The following is a 15,311-nucleotide window of genomic DNA, read 5'->3' on the forward strand; positions in this document are numbered from 1 at the left end:
AATGTCGTTGCAGACCATGTTTGAAAGGTCAGCAGTTAACATTGTAATAAGATGGAAAATGCTGCAAGCACCCAGCTAACCAGGCAGCATCAGTGGAGAGAGAAACAAAGTACATGTTTCAGGTTGATAATCTCACATCAGAATTGGGATGTTAGAAATCAAACTAGTTTTAAGTTGCAGCTAAATAAATTTCAGAATTGTACGGCTGAGTTCAAGTGAACGCAGACCAAAAGATTTTAGTAGTACAAGTTTCTAGAAAGTCTCGCCTCTGTACTGCCTCCCCTTCTCAGGGTAATACTTGAAGTTGATAATGTATCAGAGTATTTCTGTGGTACATGTGTTACCATTCTCTTCTGCTTCCTTTAATAGTCCCCCCTCGCTTTCTGAAACAACCTATGAACATTTACGCTCACGAGTCCATGGACATTGTGTTTGAGTGTGAAGTGACAGGCACACCAGTGCCCACCGTGAAGTGGATCAAGAACGGCGACATGGTGATCCCGAGCGACTACTTCAAGATTGTTGTGAGTAGATTTCTGGATCGTTCCTCCTTCCACCAGCATCTTTTGTGGATCAACATAACTCACCCTGCGTAGAATTCCCAACACGCTTACCTCAAACAATTTCTGCCCTTGTTTCCATTTACTTTGCACTGTTTACTGAAAGTGTGTCAGAGTTCTAACCCCTCAACTCCACTTGTGTGCATGATGAGCGTAACTCCCATGCCTTTCATTTCCTGCCGAGCCTCCTGATGTTTGTTATATGATGTTAGCGTTGCTTGTGATAGCAAGATTCCTGTAACAATAAGCAAGTGTATATTCCACTGAGTACATCTGAAGTGAACCCTTTGTGCTTAATACCTGATGCTTCCTGTGAACAGTGTACGTGGGAGTTGGAGCCAAATGATGATTGGTGTCAGCAAACTTATAACAAACTCTGTTGGGATGAGTTCTGGCATATCCACCGATTTTAATCAAATTAATTTTGGGTGGGTTCGATGATTGACATGTCTCTGTTGTGGATGTGGGTGGCAAATATAATTATTTCTTTACATATTCCACAGATAATTATTTGGTGGACCACACACAATGGCACAAGTCATGTATTTTGCACAAAATGCTGGCTGCTAAGTTTTCCAATACTTTGCCCAAGGGATTAGTTTTAATCCATTGGAAAAAAGCATCACCAGCAAATCCAACAATCCAAAATGCCCATCCTTAATTTCCCTTGGAAAAATGGCAGTGTGACGGGTTTGGAACTGCAGACCATGTTGTGTATGGTGAGGTTTTGGTGGAACTGGGAACCACATTGCTGTAGGTCTAGAATGAGATTAGGCCAGAAGGGCAGACACTCTGGCAGTTGCAAGGTCACCTTCATGGAAGTCATCTTTGTATTCCAGATCTGTTTAACCAATTGAACTTTTCCAGCTGCAGTTGTGGAAGTTGAACCCGTGTCTCTGGATCATTCATCCAAATCAAGAGATTTCTATTTTACAATTCAACCATTGTGTTATCCAGTCCTGGTGATGTGTCTTATGCCCAGCCTAGAAAGAAACCTTTATTAATTAGAATCAAAGAGTCACACAGCACGGAAACAGGCCCTTCATCCCAACTTCTCCAGGCTGCATGTGGCCCATATCCCACTGAACCTTTCCCATCCATGTTCCTGTTATGAACAATCATCCAGCTGTCCAAGGCCTGGATCTTTCTGCTTGGTAATGAAGCTGTTGTTGTGTTGCACGTGACATTTCAGCAATGATATTTGTGTCGTTTGTTTCAGAATGAGCGAAACCTGCAGGTTCTTGGTCTTGTGAAGTCCGACGAAGGTCTGTACCAGTGTGTGGCAGAGAACTATGTGGGGAACCGGCAGGCCAGTGCCCAGCTCATCATCCTGAAGCATGGTAAGCCACACAGCCCTGCCTGCCAGGTGCTGCCAGAGACAGGCAACGCTGCAGGACACTGATCCATCTCACCACTTGGCAATGGGAGCAAGAAGGAAACAGGTGGCCAAAGCAGTGAGGCAGATGGCAGGGTTGTGCTTTCAGCAACAGCTCTGCTTGCTCTGGGCTACAAACAGCTTGTACGTGTTTCTAGTATCCTGCATGCGGAGAGGCGACTGACGATGTAGTACCTCATGATGACACAACACTGCCAAGCAAACACCACCTTTTCTTTAAGGTTCCATTTCTATAAATGTTATTTTTCTGTTTACCCCAGATTCTTTCATGTTCTGGATGTTTCTGGGCCCCATATAGTTTGTGCAGTTTTTTTCTTGTTCCCCTTTAATGCAAACAGAAATGTCAGCAGATGCTTGGTGAACAGTCTGTCTCTCTGTCCCCCATGGCAGGGCAACCCATTGTAGTCACTGCTGCGTGGATTGAATCCCAATTGTTAGCTGTGGAAACACACTCCTTATTTAGGAGCTGCTGCTGCTATTCTGACCACTGCTTCTGTCTGAATGGAATCCTACCCAAATGGTGGCAGAGTGGGTGATGGCCTCTTCACCCAGGGCAGGCAGAACAAGCCTTGCAGGGAATGACGGGATCCTGCTGTCCCTCTCGGCAGCCCCCGTAGTAAGGATGGTCCCAGACCAGCAGTAATGACTCTGCATTGGATTACTAAGGTCACTTGTACCATGACACACATCTCAGTGTGTACAACTCTGATATAGATAGGGTTGACAGAACCTTTGTCCCAGAGTGCAGATGTCAATGACTAGAGGACATTGCTCGAAGGTGAGGGGGGGATATTTAAAGGAGATGTGAGGGGCAGGTTTTTTACAGAGGGTGGTTGGTGCCTGGAACCAGGTGGGTGGTGGAGTTAGATACACTAGCGGTGTTTAAGAGGCTTTTAGATAGGCTCATGTATTTGCTGGGAATCGAAGGATATGGATCACAGGCTGGCAGGGGACATTAGTTTAACCTGGCATTGTCAACATTGTTAACCTAACATGTTCAACATGGGGATTGTGGGACAAAGGGCCACTGTTCTATGTTACATGTTCAAATCATACATGAGGTTGAAATCAATTATGAGTATAATCAAACCACACACAAGTACAATTAGCATTAGGAGAGAAATACCACAGAAAGAAGATTGTTTTTAAAGTGCAAGGTCTGTGTTGAGGTAGATTGGAAGATCGGAACTGCACCCTAGCTTACGTATGTAGTCTGGTACCAGCAGGGTAGAAACTGTTCCTGAATCTGCATGATACGTGACTTCACGCTTTGGTACCTTCTGCCCAGTGGCGAACAGGGAATGAATGGCCGGTATGGTGTCAATGGTGCCGTATTATATTGTGCCCAAGGGTGGTGTTGATTGCACGCAGATCCTTCTCCTCATTCTCGCTGACGTGTCATGGTGCAGCTCCACACATCTCTCAGTGCCCCAGATCACAGTGGCACAACAGGGAGCTGGTGCCCTGCTCACACACCAACAGCTCACCTCCAGACAGTGGAACTGGTGAATCTGGGGCAGTGCACCAACGCCGTGGGGGGCAAGTAACAGGGACCCTGTGGTACCAAGGGGCTTAAGCCCTAACTCCCCTAAGGTCAGAGAACAGCGCAGGCTAGGTCCCTAATGTAAAATCTCCTTGGCTTGTATCATTCAGCATCTGACTGAATATGCCAGACGAGCCATTGGAAATGCTGCCTATGATAATATTTACCAGCAATGTCAGGCATTAACAGTATACCATGATATTAATTTGTGTACCTCATGTAAACGCGAGTCACGTTGCTCGTACCATTGAGCTGTCAGTCGGTGTACAGTCATTTACTGTATTTTGGAACGTGAATATGAGTGCAGTAAATACTGTGTGTTTGAGCTTTGTTTTATTACTAAAAATAGAAAGGAATGTCAGAAAAGCATTGTTGTCAGAGGAGACGGAGTGTAAAGTGTAACCAGAACACTGAGTGGAGATAAATCTCACCCCGTTCATACGTCGTCCCTGTATTGATTTGCTGTTCACTTCCATTTATATATTGCTATGTATTGATTAGCTGTTCCTATATCCATTCCTGGAGCTGCAATCCTCTGGCTGTCTTTATCATTCTAGTGCTCCTTGTCCAAGGGGAGATCATTATTGAAGCTCAGACAGAGGGAGTAGGTGAAGCAGGAAGCAATAGACAATAGGTGCAGGAGTAGGCCATTCGGCCCTTCCAGCCAGCACCGCCATTCACTGTGATCATGGCTAATCATCACCAATCAGTACCCCGTTCCTGCCTTCTCCCCATATCCCCTGACTCCGATATCTTTAAGAGCCCTATCTAACTCTCTCTTGAAAGCATCCAGAGAATTAGCCTCCACTGCTTTGTTCAAAGATTAACCAGAGATGCCTTAATCACAACCATCATCATGAATGGACAGTGGTGGTAGTTGCCACAGGGAAGTCATTGCAGGAGTTCTCCTCACCACCCCTACGCAGCAGCTGTTATGGAGAAACGTTTTTTAGCTTGGTACGGATTTGAAATATTACGGCAAAATGTGAAAGCTTGTGATATTAGTTTGTTTACAGAGAAACAGAGAGAAGCCAGTAGAGGTATTTTGACACTGGGGATTTGAAATATTGATTGGAAAGTGAATATCGATCTGGAGCTTGAGATTATTCTGGCATTTTACGGCTGGCTGTTCCAGCGACGCTAGAGAGCAGTGTTGCAGAGCTAGGTGGTGGCGCCTGGACATTGCCTGCACTGAGCCAGAGTAATGCAGGTACTTGCAATGCTGCAGCCAGGTCTTCCTCGACATCAGTACCAATGCTTCAATGAATATGATCAGTCCAATGAACATCAGAAAAAAAACAGATACTGAAAGTCTGGTTAATCTAACAGCAGGTCAGGCATTATCCATGGAAAGGAAAATAGTCTTACAGTGCTTTACAGTGAAGACCCTTCATCATAATAGAAGAAGTGAGAAAACAAGTCTGTTCTGAGGTGCAGAGATAATGGGAGGGGCATGGATATGGTGAAGAGACCATCTCGGAGTAGGCCGTTGGATATCTCTGATAGGGGAGGCCAGGGTTGCTGAGGTGGTTCCAGTGTTCAGGAGATGCTTAAAAGAATAGCGAATGCAGAGAGAGAGATGTTGAATGCAGTGCAACGTTTAGGTTCAAGCTCATTATTGTCACGTGTACCAAGTACAGTTGTTCTGCACGCTATCCAAACTGATCAGACATAAGTATAAGCGAATTGGATAGAGCAAAGGGGAAGATACAGAGTGCAGATATAGTTCTCTGCCCAGTATCGTTAGATTTCTTAACATCAGCCCTGGGTTCATTCTGCTGGCAGTGTTGCGATTGCAAAATATTTAGTGTGATTAGGACAGCGTCATGGAGTCGTACCCCTAGGCTTTGCTCCATCTGGCATCAGCTCCACCCAAGGAGTGTGTCCTGGCCTCCTCCCCCTCCCCCAAACTACACCCAGATGCTGCACGCAGATCTCTCCCTCTCCACGGCTGCTTAAAGTTACTTGTACAGAGACAGAAACTCGTCTGCTTTTAGGCAGAGGTCGGGGGCAGTTTCTGCAATGTGTTGCCATATGGAATGGAAGACCAGAAACTCCAGGTTTATCTGGAATGGTGTGTGGTTCCTCGCTCTGTCCATCTGGTTCTGATCATTCCTTGTCAAAAACCCGTTTAAAATAGAAAACAAACAAAAACTAATGAGAACACAGTCCTGTCCAGATGCCAAATTCATCCGAGATTTCCATTGAATCTGAGAATGGATTCCACTTTAATGGGAGTCTTTGGGCAGAGTGTGTGAGAAGGTTCAGTTATGCTGACATGGTGTTGTACTGTTTGTGTACTGTGTGGTTGTGTTACTGTGTGAGTGTGTCACTGTGTGGGTGTGGCCCTGTGTGAGTGTGTCACTGTGTGGGTATGGCCCTGTGTGAGTGTCACTGTGTGGGTGTGGCCCTGTGTGAGTGTGTCACTGTGGGTGTGGCCCTGTGCGAGTGTGTCACTGCGTGGGTGTGTTGCTATGTACCGTGTGTCTTACTGTGTAGTGTGAGCGTGTCACTGTGTAGTGTGTAAGTGTGTTACTGTGTAAGTGTGCCAGTGTGAGTGTGTTACTGTGTCAGTGTGCCAGTGTATTCTTGTGCCAGTGTACCAGTGTGTCAGTGTGCCAGTGTGCTAGTGTACCAGTGTGTTCGTGTGCCAGTGCACCAGTGTGTCAGTGTACCAGTGTGCCAGTGCACCAGTGTGTTCGTGTGCCAGTGCACCAGTGTGTCAGTGTACCAGTGTGCCAGTGTGTTAGTGTACCAGTGTGCCAGTGCACCAGTGTGTTCGTGTGCCAGTGCACCAGTGTGTCAGTGTACCAGTGTGCCAGTGCACCAGTGTGTTAGTGTGCCAGTGTGTTCGTGTACCAGTGTGTCAGTGTACCAGTGTGCCAGTGTGCCAGTGTGTTCGTGCACCAGTGTGTCAGTGTGCCAGTGTGCCAGTGTGTTCGTGCACCAGTGTGTCAGTGTACCAGTGTGTCAGTGTGCCAGTGTGTTCGTGCACCAGTGTGCCAGTGCACCAGTGTGTCAGTGTGTTCGTGTGCCAGTGTGCCAGTGTATTTGTGTGCCAGTGCCAGTGTTCCAGTGTCCTCATGGTGCTGTTGCTGTACTGCCCCCCTTTAAGTTCAGCAGCGAGCTGCCCATTTGCCCCTTGTGTCCGTTCATTTTGTGTTCCCATTGTGCTTTGGTTTGGTTTATTTCCTTTACATTTTTCCCTTTGTTTTATTTTGTGTTTGTTCTGTGTGTCACGTTGTGTGCCGTCCACCCCACCTTCCCTGCCTGTCCCCAAGATGTTCCCATCCCTACTGTTCCCCCCACCCCACTGACCAGTGCCACTGCTGACCATCTAGTGACGGCCACTTCTGGACTGCTGCCCTCTGCCCCCCGAGATGTGGTGGCGCTGCTGGTCTCCACCCGCTTCATCAAGCTGACGTGGCGACCTCCTGCTGAACCCAACGCCGAGATCCTTGCCTACACTGTCTACTACGCCAAGGACGGCGCCAACAGGTGAGAGCTCGACACCGACGGGCATCAGCCAGCCTGTACATGCCCATGCACCGTAACAGCGCCAATCCCCCCTGTGGCTACTCCTCCATCACCCCTCACTAACACTCCCTTAGTCACAACACTCCTGGCACCTGATTGAATTGAACTGGAAGATCCAGCAGAGCATGTAACCATCGGTCGCCTGTTCACATTGATCTCACTCTTGTATCAACTGCCTACATACTGGGGCCAATTCACCTTCAAACCTGCACATCTCTGAGACGTGAGAGAGAAACTAGAGCACCCAGAGGAAACCCACGCGGTCACAGGGAGAACATAGAAACATAGTGAATAGGTACAGGAGTAGGCCATTCGGCCCTTCGAGCCAGCACCGCCATTCAATATGATCATGGCTGATCATCCAGAATCAGTACCCAGTTCCTGCTTTCTTCCTTATCCCTTGATTCCGTTAGTCCTAAGAGCTCTATCTAACTCTCTCTTGAATACAGCCAGTGAATTGGCCTCCACTGCCTTCTGCGGTTGAGAATTCCACAGATTCACAACTCTGGGTGAAGAAGTTTTTCCTCATCTCAGTCCTAAATGGCCGACCCCTTATTCTTAAACTGTGACCCCTGGTTCTGGACTCCCCCAACATGGGGAACATTTTTCCTACATCTGCCCTGTCCAATCCTCTAAGAATTTTATATATTTCCATAAGATCGCCGGGATGTTCTCTCTCGTGCCCTGGGCAATACTTAATGGCAGCCAACATTACATGTTCTGGCTGCTACCACAGTGCTAAGATCTTGCTGTATATAATCCAGTGTCACTGTGGCTCCAGTGCACACTGGCTACAGCTCAACAGTGATGAGTCTGAAATGGAGCTCGCTGCACAGTGCCATTACCGGCCGTTTGCCCATCCTATATCCTTTCAAATGTGTGTGTATGTATACTTCTTTACAATTACTCTCCAGCCTGGCTCTCATTTGCTCTGTGTATGTTCACTGTATGTGTGAAGAGCAACAGCCCCCTTGTCCACTGGTTATCCTGAGCTCATTCACCAGATGCTGGGGTTGATTTTTCATCATTTACCCATTCTATGACAGGAAAAGATTATTGCCATTGCATGAACTTTTCTCTGTAACTCTTAGCATTTATCCACTGTAATAAGTTCCAAGAAACCATGGCAGTGCCCTCTATAATGCCAACACCACCCCAACCCTCTATCCTGTTATGTTTCACTATGCCCCAGGTGACTGTGGTGCTCCATATTGTACAGCATCCCCCAGTTTCACTCTGTGTGTCTGACCTTCCTTCCTGCTCCTTATCTGCAGCCTCCCCATCACTAGCTGATTCTCGGCACTGCCCTCACTCTGTAAATCTATTCATCTCCTAGTTTTGTCACCCAAATAGTCATCTCCTGAGTATTTAAAAATCTTGTAGGGGACTGGATGTGTTGAGCAAAGCAACTTGCCACTGCCTTACTTCAGATTCACACACCAGATCAAAACTGGGATAATAAGTAGTGGAAAATTGGATGTTTATTCTAGCCCATTGTAGCACGGAGATGGACTGTAATCCTCACTGATGCTGCAGTGTCAATTAGCTCCACCCTGGAGAGGGAGGAGTGGTGAGTGGTTCAGCCAGGGCTCCCTTGCCAGAGTAGTGAAAGAGCTAATGGTTGATGAGGCGCTGAGTGTGGCTGGGCAGTGGCTGTATACGGACTGGTTGCAGCCTCAGTTACAGCCTGAGTGTGACTGGGCAGTGGCTGTGTACAGACTGGTTGCAGCCTCAGTCTGGCTGGGCAGTGGCTGTATACGGACTGGTTGCAGCCTCAGTTGCAACCACAGTTACAGCCTTAGTTACAGCCTGAGTGTGACTGGGCAATGGCTGTATACGGACTATTTCATACCCAATGGCTGTATTACGGACTGGTTGCCGCCTCAGTTACGGTCTCAGTGTGGCTGGGCAGTGGCTGTATACGGACTGGTTACAACTGAGCTATACTCATGCTCTGCTCTGCTGCATTCCAACAGGGAACGTGTGGAAAACACGAGTCGTCCGGGTGATCTGGAAGTGACGATCAGAGACCTGATGCCGGAAATGAAGTACGTGTTCCGTGTAGTGGCTCACAACAAGCATGGAGCAGGGGAGAGCTCGGCCCCCTTCAGGGTGGCCACCCAGCCCGAAGGTCAGTTTGTGTGTCCCTGCCCTCTGTCTGTATGTTACTGCTCTGCCCTCTCAGCATGTCTGACCATGTACACAGTAACTGGCTCTGGATCCCATCCAAACGGCAACCTTTTATTCATTCCAGAGCGGTGACTTTTACTCTCTGATCTGTTCACGTTGTTCAATCTGCTGGGGTAGCGGAGCCAGTATGTGTCACCCTCCTCACACCCCCCCCCCCCCCCCCCCATACACCCCACCCACACACACACCCCCACACCCTCCTCACACTGTTTGATGCTGGGTCAAGATCATCCAACTCCACACGTCTTTGCTCAGACAATCTTCTCATGCCCTGCCTTTACCCATTCACTATATACATAAAGCTTCATCTCTTCACTTGTCTCTTGTTACCTGATCATACACCTCCTCACCACTGATCCCCCCCACAGCCCCACACACACCCCCACACCTCCCAGTCTCCTCACATCTTCCTGGTTCCATGCGAGCAGGACATTCCAATTGAAGATTTCCTCCACTGGTGAACAGATCTGTGGAGCGTCCCTTTGGTAGAAGGTTGTGAGACTCAGTGATCTGGTTCACACTGCCGTCTCTCCAAATTCAACAGGAAATAAATTGCAACTGCTGCAAATCTGAGCGAAAACAAAGAATGCTGGAAACACTCAACTGGTCGGGCAGCATCTGTGTGAAGAGAAACTGTCAATGTTTCAAGTCTGGGACAAGTCCTCTGTTTCCATTTCTATGGGGCATGGGAGGGCAGAACTAGGGGGTACAGGTTTAGGGTGATGAATATTTGTAGTGAGCTGTCACGAGCTGGTTGGTGGAGGCAGATACAATCACAATGTTTAGGAGACGTTTGGGTAGGTACTTGAATAGGAAGGCGTAGGTGTTTATGGGTCTCTACAATGTGGGCTAGTGCGATTAGCATCAACAAGCATGGAGGTGGGGAAAGGGCGTTTTGTGCTGCTTGTATGATTGTACGATTGCCTGACCCCAGTTTTCCAGCATTTACCACTTTTATTTCTGCTCTTGCTTGAGATGCTTTGAATGTGTGGCAGGCTGTTTGAGTTCTGCCCTCACTCTGTCTGTTGCAGCTGCCAGCCCGTGGTGAGGAAAGGGTTAATTGCTATTGAAGCAGCAGCCTGTACAGAGGCATTCTGTGTGATCACTTGGGTATAGCAGCAGAGGCTGAGTGCCAGCAAGCAGCACAGCATTGCCAGCTGTATATCACACAGATTAGGATCAGGGCCACATTGTCGGCTCTCTCCTTGGTTGAACACACCCTCGCAGTTCCACTGCAGGATTGAGGACCCCATTCAAAGTGGACACGCACTGTTTGCGCTCAGTCTGAAGAGAGAGATTGAGTTCTCCATCTCAGGGTTACCTTCACTGTGGTGATTGTGATCCAATCTTGAACTGCGAGACTGCGACACAGTTCGCCAAAGACATAGACTATGGGTGAACCTTCTGAATGTAAATGACCTGATTATGGGAACTGCAGATGCTGGTTTAAATCGAAGGTAGACACAAAATGCTGGAGTAACTCAGCGGTTACAGGTAGCCCATTCCTTCTCTCCAGAGATGCTGCCTGTCCTGCTGAGCTACTCCAGCTTTTTGTGTCTACCTTTGATGATGGGAAATGATCTGTGTCTGAAGCAGTACTAGGCTCCTGGCTGTTACCAGCTCTTGGGAATTTTAATTTGTCAGGTAATCTTTTCAAAATGTTTTAAACTATTTTTTGGAGATTCTACGATGCTTTTTCTGTACTTGTACTGTGTGTGTGTGGCTACTGGGCTGTCAGCACTTTGGGCACATGTGGGCACCTGACTAAAGGTCTCCAGCTCATCCAATCCATTGGGCAACGCTCCTCGTTCACCCACTTGGACATAGAACATGGAACAGGACAAAGGATCAGGCCCTTCAGTTCAGGATATCCGTGCTGGATGTGATGCAAGATAAACAAATCTCCTCTGTCTGCACATGACCTATATCCCACTATTCCCAGCATCTCCACAAGCCTCTTAAACGCCACTATCGTATCCACCCCTGGCAGTAAGTATCTTCCAGGCACCCACCAATCTCTGTGTAAGAAAGATCTTGCCCTGCACATATCATTTCCACTTTCCCCCTCTCACCTTAGTTATTCCACAGGTGTTTGACATTGCTATCATGGGAAAAAACTCTAACTATCCATCCTATTTATACCGTATAATTTCATATGCTTCTCGCCAATCTCCCCTCTGCCTGTTACTCCCCACTGTGATAGTACAAGATGCCAGCGACTGTTTCCTCTTGTCGGGTTGCTGGTGTGTTTGGAATGGCCAGGTGTGTGTGGGGCCAGGTGTGTGTGTGTGTGTGTGTGTGGGGCCAGGTGTGTGTGTGTGTGGCCAAGTGTGTGTGGGGTCAGGTGTGTGTGTGTGGGGCAAGGTGTGTGTGTGTGTGGGGCCAGGTGTGTGTGTGTGGCCAAGTGTGTGTGTGTGTGGGGCCAGGTGTGTGTGGGACCAGGTGTGTGTGGGGGGTCAGGTGTGTGTGTGTGTGTGTGTTGGGGGCCAGGTGTGTGTGTGTGTGGGGCCAGGTGTATGTGTGTGTGGGGCTAGGTGTATGTGTGTGTGTGGGGCCAGGTGTATGTGTGTGTATGGGGCCAGGTGTATGTGTGTGGGGCTAGGTGTATGTGTGTGTGGGGCTAGGTGTATGTGTGTGTGGGGCCAGGCGTGTGTGGGGCCAGGTGTGTGTGTGTGTGTGTGTGGGGCCAGGTGTGTGTGTGTGGGGCTAGGTGTATGTGTGTGTGGGGCTAGGTGTATGTGTGTGTGGGGCCAGGCGTGTGTGGGGCCAGGTGTGTGTGTGTGTGTGTGTGTGTGGGGCCAGGTGTGTGTGTGTGTGGGGCCAGGTGTATATGTGTGGGGCCAGGTGTGTGTGTGTGTGTGGGGCCAGGTGTGTGTGTGTGTGTGTGGGGCCAGGTGTATGTGTGTGAGGCCAGGTGTATGTGTGTGGGGCCAGGTGTGTGTGTATGTGTGTGTGGGGCCAGGTGTGTGTGTGGGGCCAGGTGTGTGTGTGTGGGGCCAGGTGTGTGTGTATGTGTGTGTGGGGCCAGGTGTGTGTGTGGGGCCAGGTGTATGTGTGTGGGGCCAGGTGTTTGTGTATGTGTGTGTGGGGCCAGGTGTATATGTGTGGGGCCAGGTGTGTGTGTGTGTGTGTGTGTGGGGCCAGGTGTGTGTGTGGGGCCAGGTGTGTGTGTGTGTGTGTGTGGGGCCAGGTGTATGTGTGTGAGGCCAGGTGTATGTGTGTGGGGCCAGGTGTGTGTGTATGTGTGTGTGGGGCCAGGTGTGTGTGTGTGTGGGGCCAGGTATGTGTGTGGGGCCAGGTGTGTGTGTGTGGGGCCAGGTGTATGTGTGTGGGGCCAGGTGTGTGGGGCCAGGTGTATGTGTGTGGGGCCAGGTGTGTGTGGGGCCAGGTGTATGTGTGGGGCCAGGTGTGTGTGGGGCCAGGTGTGTGTGGGGCCAGGTGTATGTGTGGGGCCAGGTGTGTGTGTATGTGTGTGGGGCCAGGTGTGTGTGGGGCCAGGTGTATGTGTGGGGCCAGGTGTGTGTGGGCACTTTCCAAGGGAAGGTTGGCTGCAGGTGTGTGTGTTTGCAGCTGGCTCCGCCAGGCAGCAGCTGGGAGAGGTGAAACCTGGTGCTGCGGCACTAATGGAAATAAATGGATGATGACTGAATAAAGCAAACACCTGTCAGGCTTGTTTGAGTTGTTTTAGTTCTTTGCTTGCACTGCTAACCACCGTCAATTAAACATTGACTTCTTCCAGCTACATGTTGACTGTGGACAATGCAGTCTGTTGCTGGCCAGTGGGAGAGAGGTTCCTTTGTGCTCAGGCCACTCTGCAGTGGGTGTTGCAACACTAATTGAGAGAAGCATGGGCCCTGGCAGCTCCCGCAGAGGCACTCTGATGGCCGGTGGGCCGTCGTGGAGCTCTCTATGGAAACAATAAAACTGTGCGGGGACAGACTCCAGCCTGCAGCCACTGCTTTAGCCAAGCTTGAGGTGGCAGCATTGGCGTTACACATCAAGTATAAGTTCATGTTCAGGACTGATAATGTCCAGGACAGCAGCGAGGATCAGAACCCCCCCCCCCCTTTGGTACTAAGCCATCTCCCCACTCTCACTGTACTCCGCAACCCCCAACCCCCAACCCACCCACCCATATCCCCAGCTCTGCAACCTCCTCACTAATTCCCTTCTTCACACAGAGCCTCCTTACATGCTCTCTCTGACCAACCCATTCCTTGTTTCACTGTTGCCAGCTCCAGCCACAGCACATGCATCTTACGCAACTTTCCTGCTGCCTTGGAAAGGCAGATCGTTGACGGAAGAATCATGTTACAGGGATTATTTCTTTCCATAATTTGATTTGGATTCTGAGCGCCATCCAGAGGGAATTTTACAATCAAGCCAAGTTTAGTGTTGCGCATGTGATCATCAGATTATAATTTGAGACGTTACTGAGTTTGCCGCGAGTGTCACTGAAGGATGAAGTACACAGGTTTAATATCAGCAGTGTGATTTCTCTCAGCGTGTGCCGTGCTACATACAGTCCGTGTTCATGGCCAGCATTAGTCTCCAGTGAGAGGAACACCACATGATGTATAAAACATCCCGGCTTATATAGACAGTGACTGCATTGTTAGAGATTATGCAAGTTCTATCAACAAGTGCCCACTTTTGTTAACATAATGTCCTTCTCTCTCATTGGAGGGCACTGCCTGGGCATCAGCAAGGACCAGCCTGGTCACCCAGAGTCCGTCATGACTGGGGGGGCTACACCTGGTCACCTGGGCATGGGTTGACTGGGACAAACGTGTGAATGGAAACTTGCTTTGTTTTGCAGTCCAAGTGCCAGGAGCTGCCCAGAATCTGGTAGCACAGGCAAACTCTGCCACCTCGATCACTGTCACATGGCAGGAACCTCACTCTGACAACGGGCCCATCAACAACTACAAGCTCTACTACATGGAGAACGGGGCTGGCAGTGAGCAGGTGAGTTGGACACACCAGACACTGCTGCTGCTGCTGGAGTCTTCAGCAAAGAACAACCTGCTGGAGGAACTCAGCGGCTCAGGCAGCCTCTGAGGAGGGAATGGGCAGGCAAGGTTCTAGGGCAGGACCTTCATCAGAGTTCCTCCTTAGCGGGGTGGGACAGGGACTGAGTGGGACAGGGAGTGGGACTGGGAGAGTGGGTGGGACAGGGAGAGTGGGTGGGACAGCGACTGGGGCAGAGATGGGATATGGAGCAGGGGCTGGACAATAGCCTTCACCTACAGAGCCGACAGTGCCACTGGTCTCAATGGGACGGGCCGTTCTTTAACATCCTGGCTGCCAGGTGAAGCTTGGCGTAAGGTGAATAGAAAGCTGGACGGTTCAGATTGTCTACTGGCCTTTCTTTGCAGGATGTGGATGTGGGAGCTCTGTGGTACACAATGAATGGGCTGAAGAAGTTTACAGAGTACAGCTTCAGGGTGGTGGCGTACAACAAGCATGGTCCCGGAGTCTCCACAGAGGAGGTGGTGGCCACCACCTATTCAGGAGGTGAGTGTCATGCGTGTGCTTCTGTGTCACTGGTGTGTTGTCCCGTGTGGTATGCACTGACATTCTGTGACTGACCTATCCTGTGTTCCAGCCCCCAGTGCACCCCCCCAGAACGTCACGCTGGAGGTCCGTAACTCCAAGGTGAGTGACTCCCTCATCCTGCATGAGTTCACCAGCCTCCCAACGCCAGCTCGATTAATGCAGAGCCCAGATAGAGAGCCAGTGGGGAGAGCAGGCGTACTGTGGGGCTGCAGGCATCTTCTGCTGGGTGGGAGCTTCATTTATTCACAGGTTCATCTCTGACTTGTGAACGGTCTGCATTACAAACAGTTCACAGGAACACTGGGAGAGAATAGTTACACCGATAGGGACAGGAACACTGGGGGAGGATAGTGACAATGATAGGGACAGAAACACTGGGAGAGGATAGCAACAGTTCAACCTGTGATGCATCTGTCACCCTCGATATTCTGAAGCAAAGTGGATCCAGCAAACTTGCAGTGTGTTGTGAGCGAATGCTTCAGGTTTTGTTTCTAGTTTAGTTTAGAGATACAGCGTGGAAACAAGC

General features: G+C 49.5%; 2 protein-coding genes across 9 annotated transcripts in view; both read left to right on the top strand.

Annotated features, from left to right (window-relative positions):
- The window catches only part of mtmr10 (myotubularin related protein 10), a 902,395-nt gene that overhangs the window by 346,607 nt on the left and 540,477 nt on the right, over positions 1-15,311 (top strand). The gene's annotated exons all lie outside the window — the stretch shown is intronic.
- Positions 1-15,311, top strand: part of neo1 (neogenin 1) — a 111,749-nt gene that overhangs the window by 73,011 nt on the left and 23,427 nt on the right. For 5 of the 8 annotated variants that reach the window (XM_033015101.1, XM_033015097.1, XM_033015095.1 and 2 more), the window contains exons 6-12: positions 370-524; positions 1,780-1,900; positions 6,781-6,997; positions 9,013-9,167; positions 14,046-14,194; positions 14,605-14,743; positions 14,835-14,884. In XM_033015101.1, coding sequence (XP_032870992.1) covers positions 370-524; positions 1,780-1,900; positions 6,781-6,997; positions 9,013-9,167; positions 14,046-14,194; positions 14,605-14,743; positions 14,835-14,884 — 986 coding nt within the window. The remainder of the gene's footprint in view (positions 1-369; positions 525-1,779; positions 1,901-6,780; positions 6,998-9,012; positions 9,168-14,045; positions 14,195-14,604; positions 14,744-14,834; positions 14,885-15,311) is intronic. The other 3 variants (XM_033015099.1, XM_033015102.1, XM_033015100.1) reach the window with 1 other exon arrangement.

This window comes from Amblyraja radiata, chromosome X, assembly GCF_010909765.2.
Source record: "Amblyraja radiata isolate CabotCenter1 chromosome X, sAmbRad1.1.pri, whole genome shotgun sequence".
In the NCBI taxonomy this organism is placed as follows: domain Eukaryota; kingdom Metazoa; phylum Chordata; class Chondrichthyes; order Rajiformes; family Rajidae; genus Amblyraja; species Amblyraja radiata.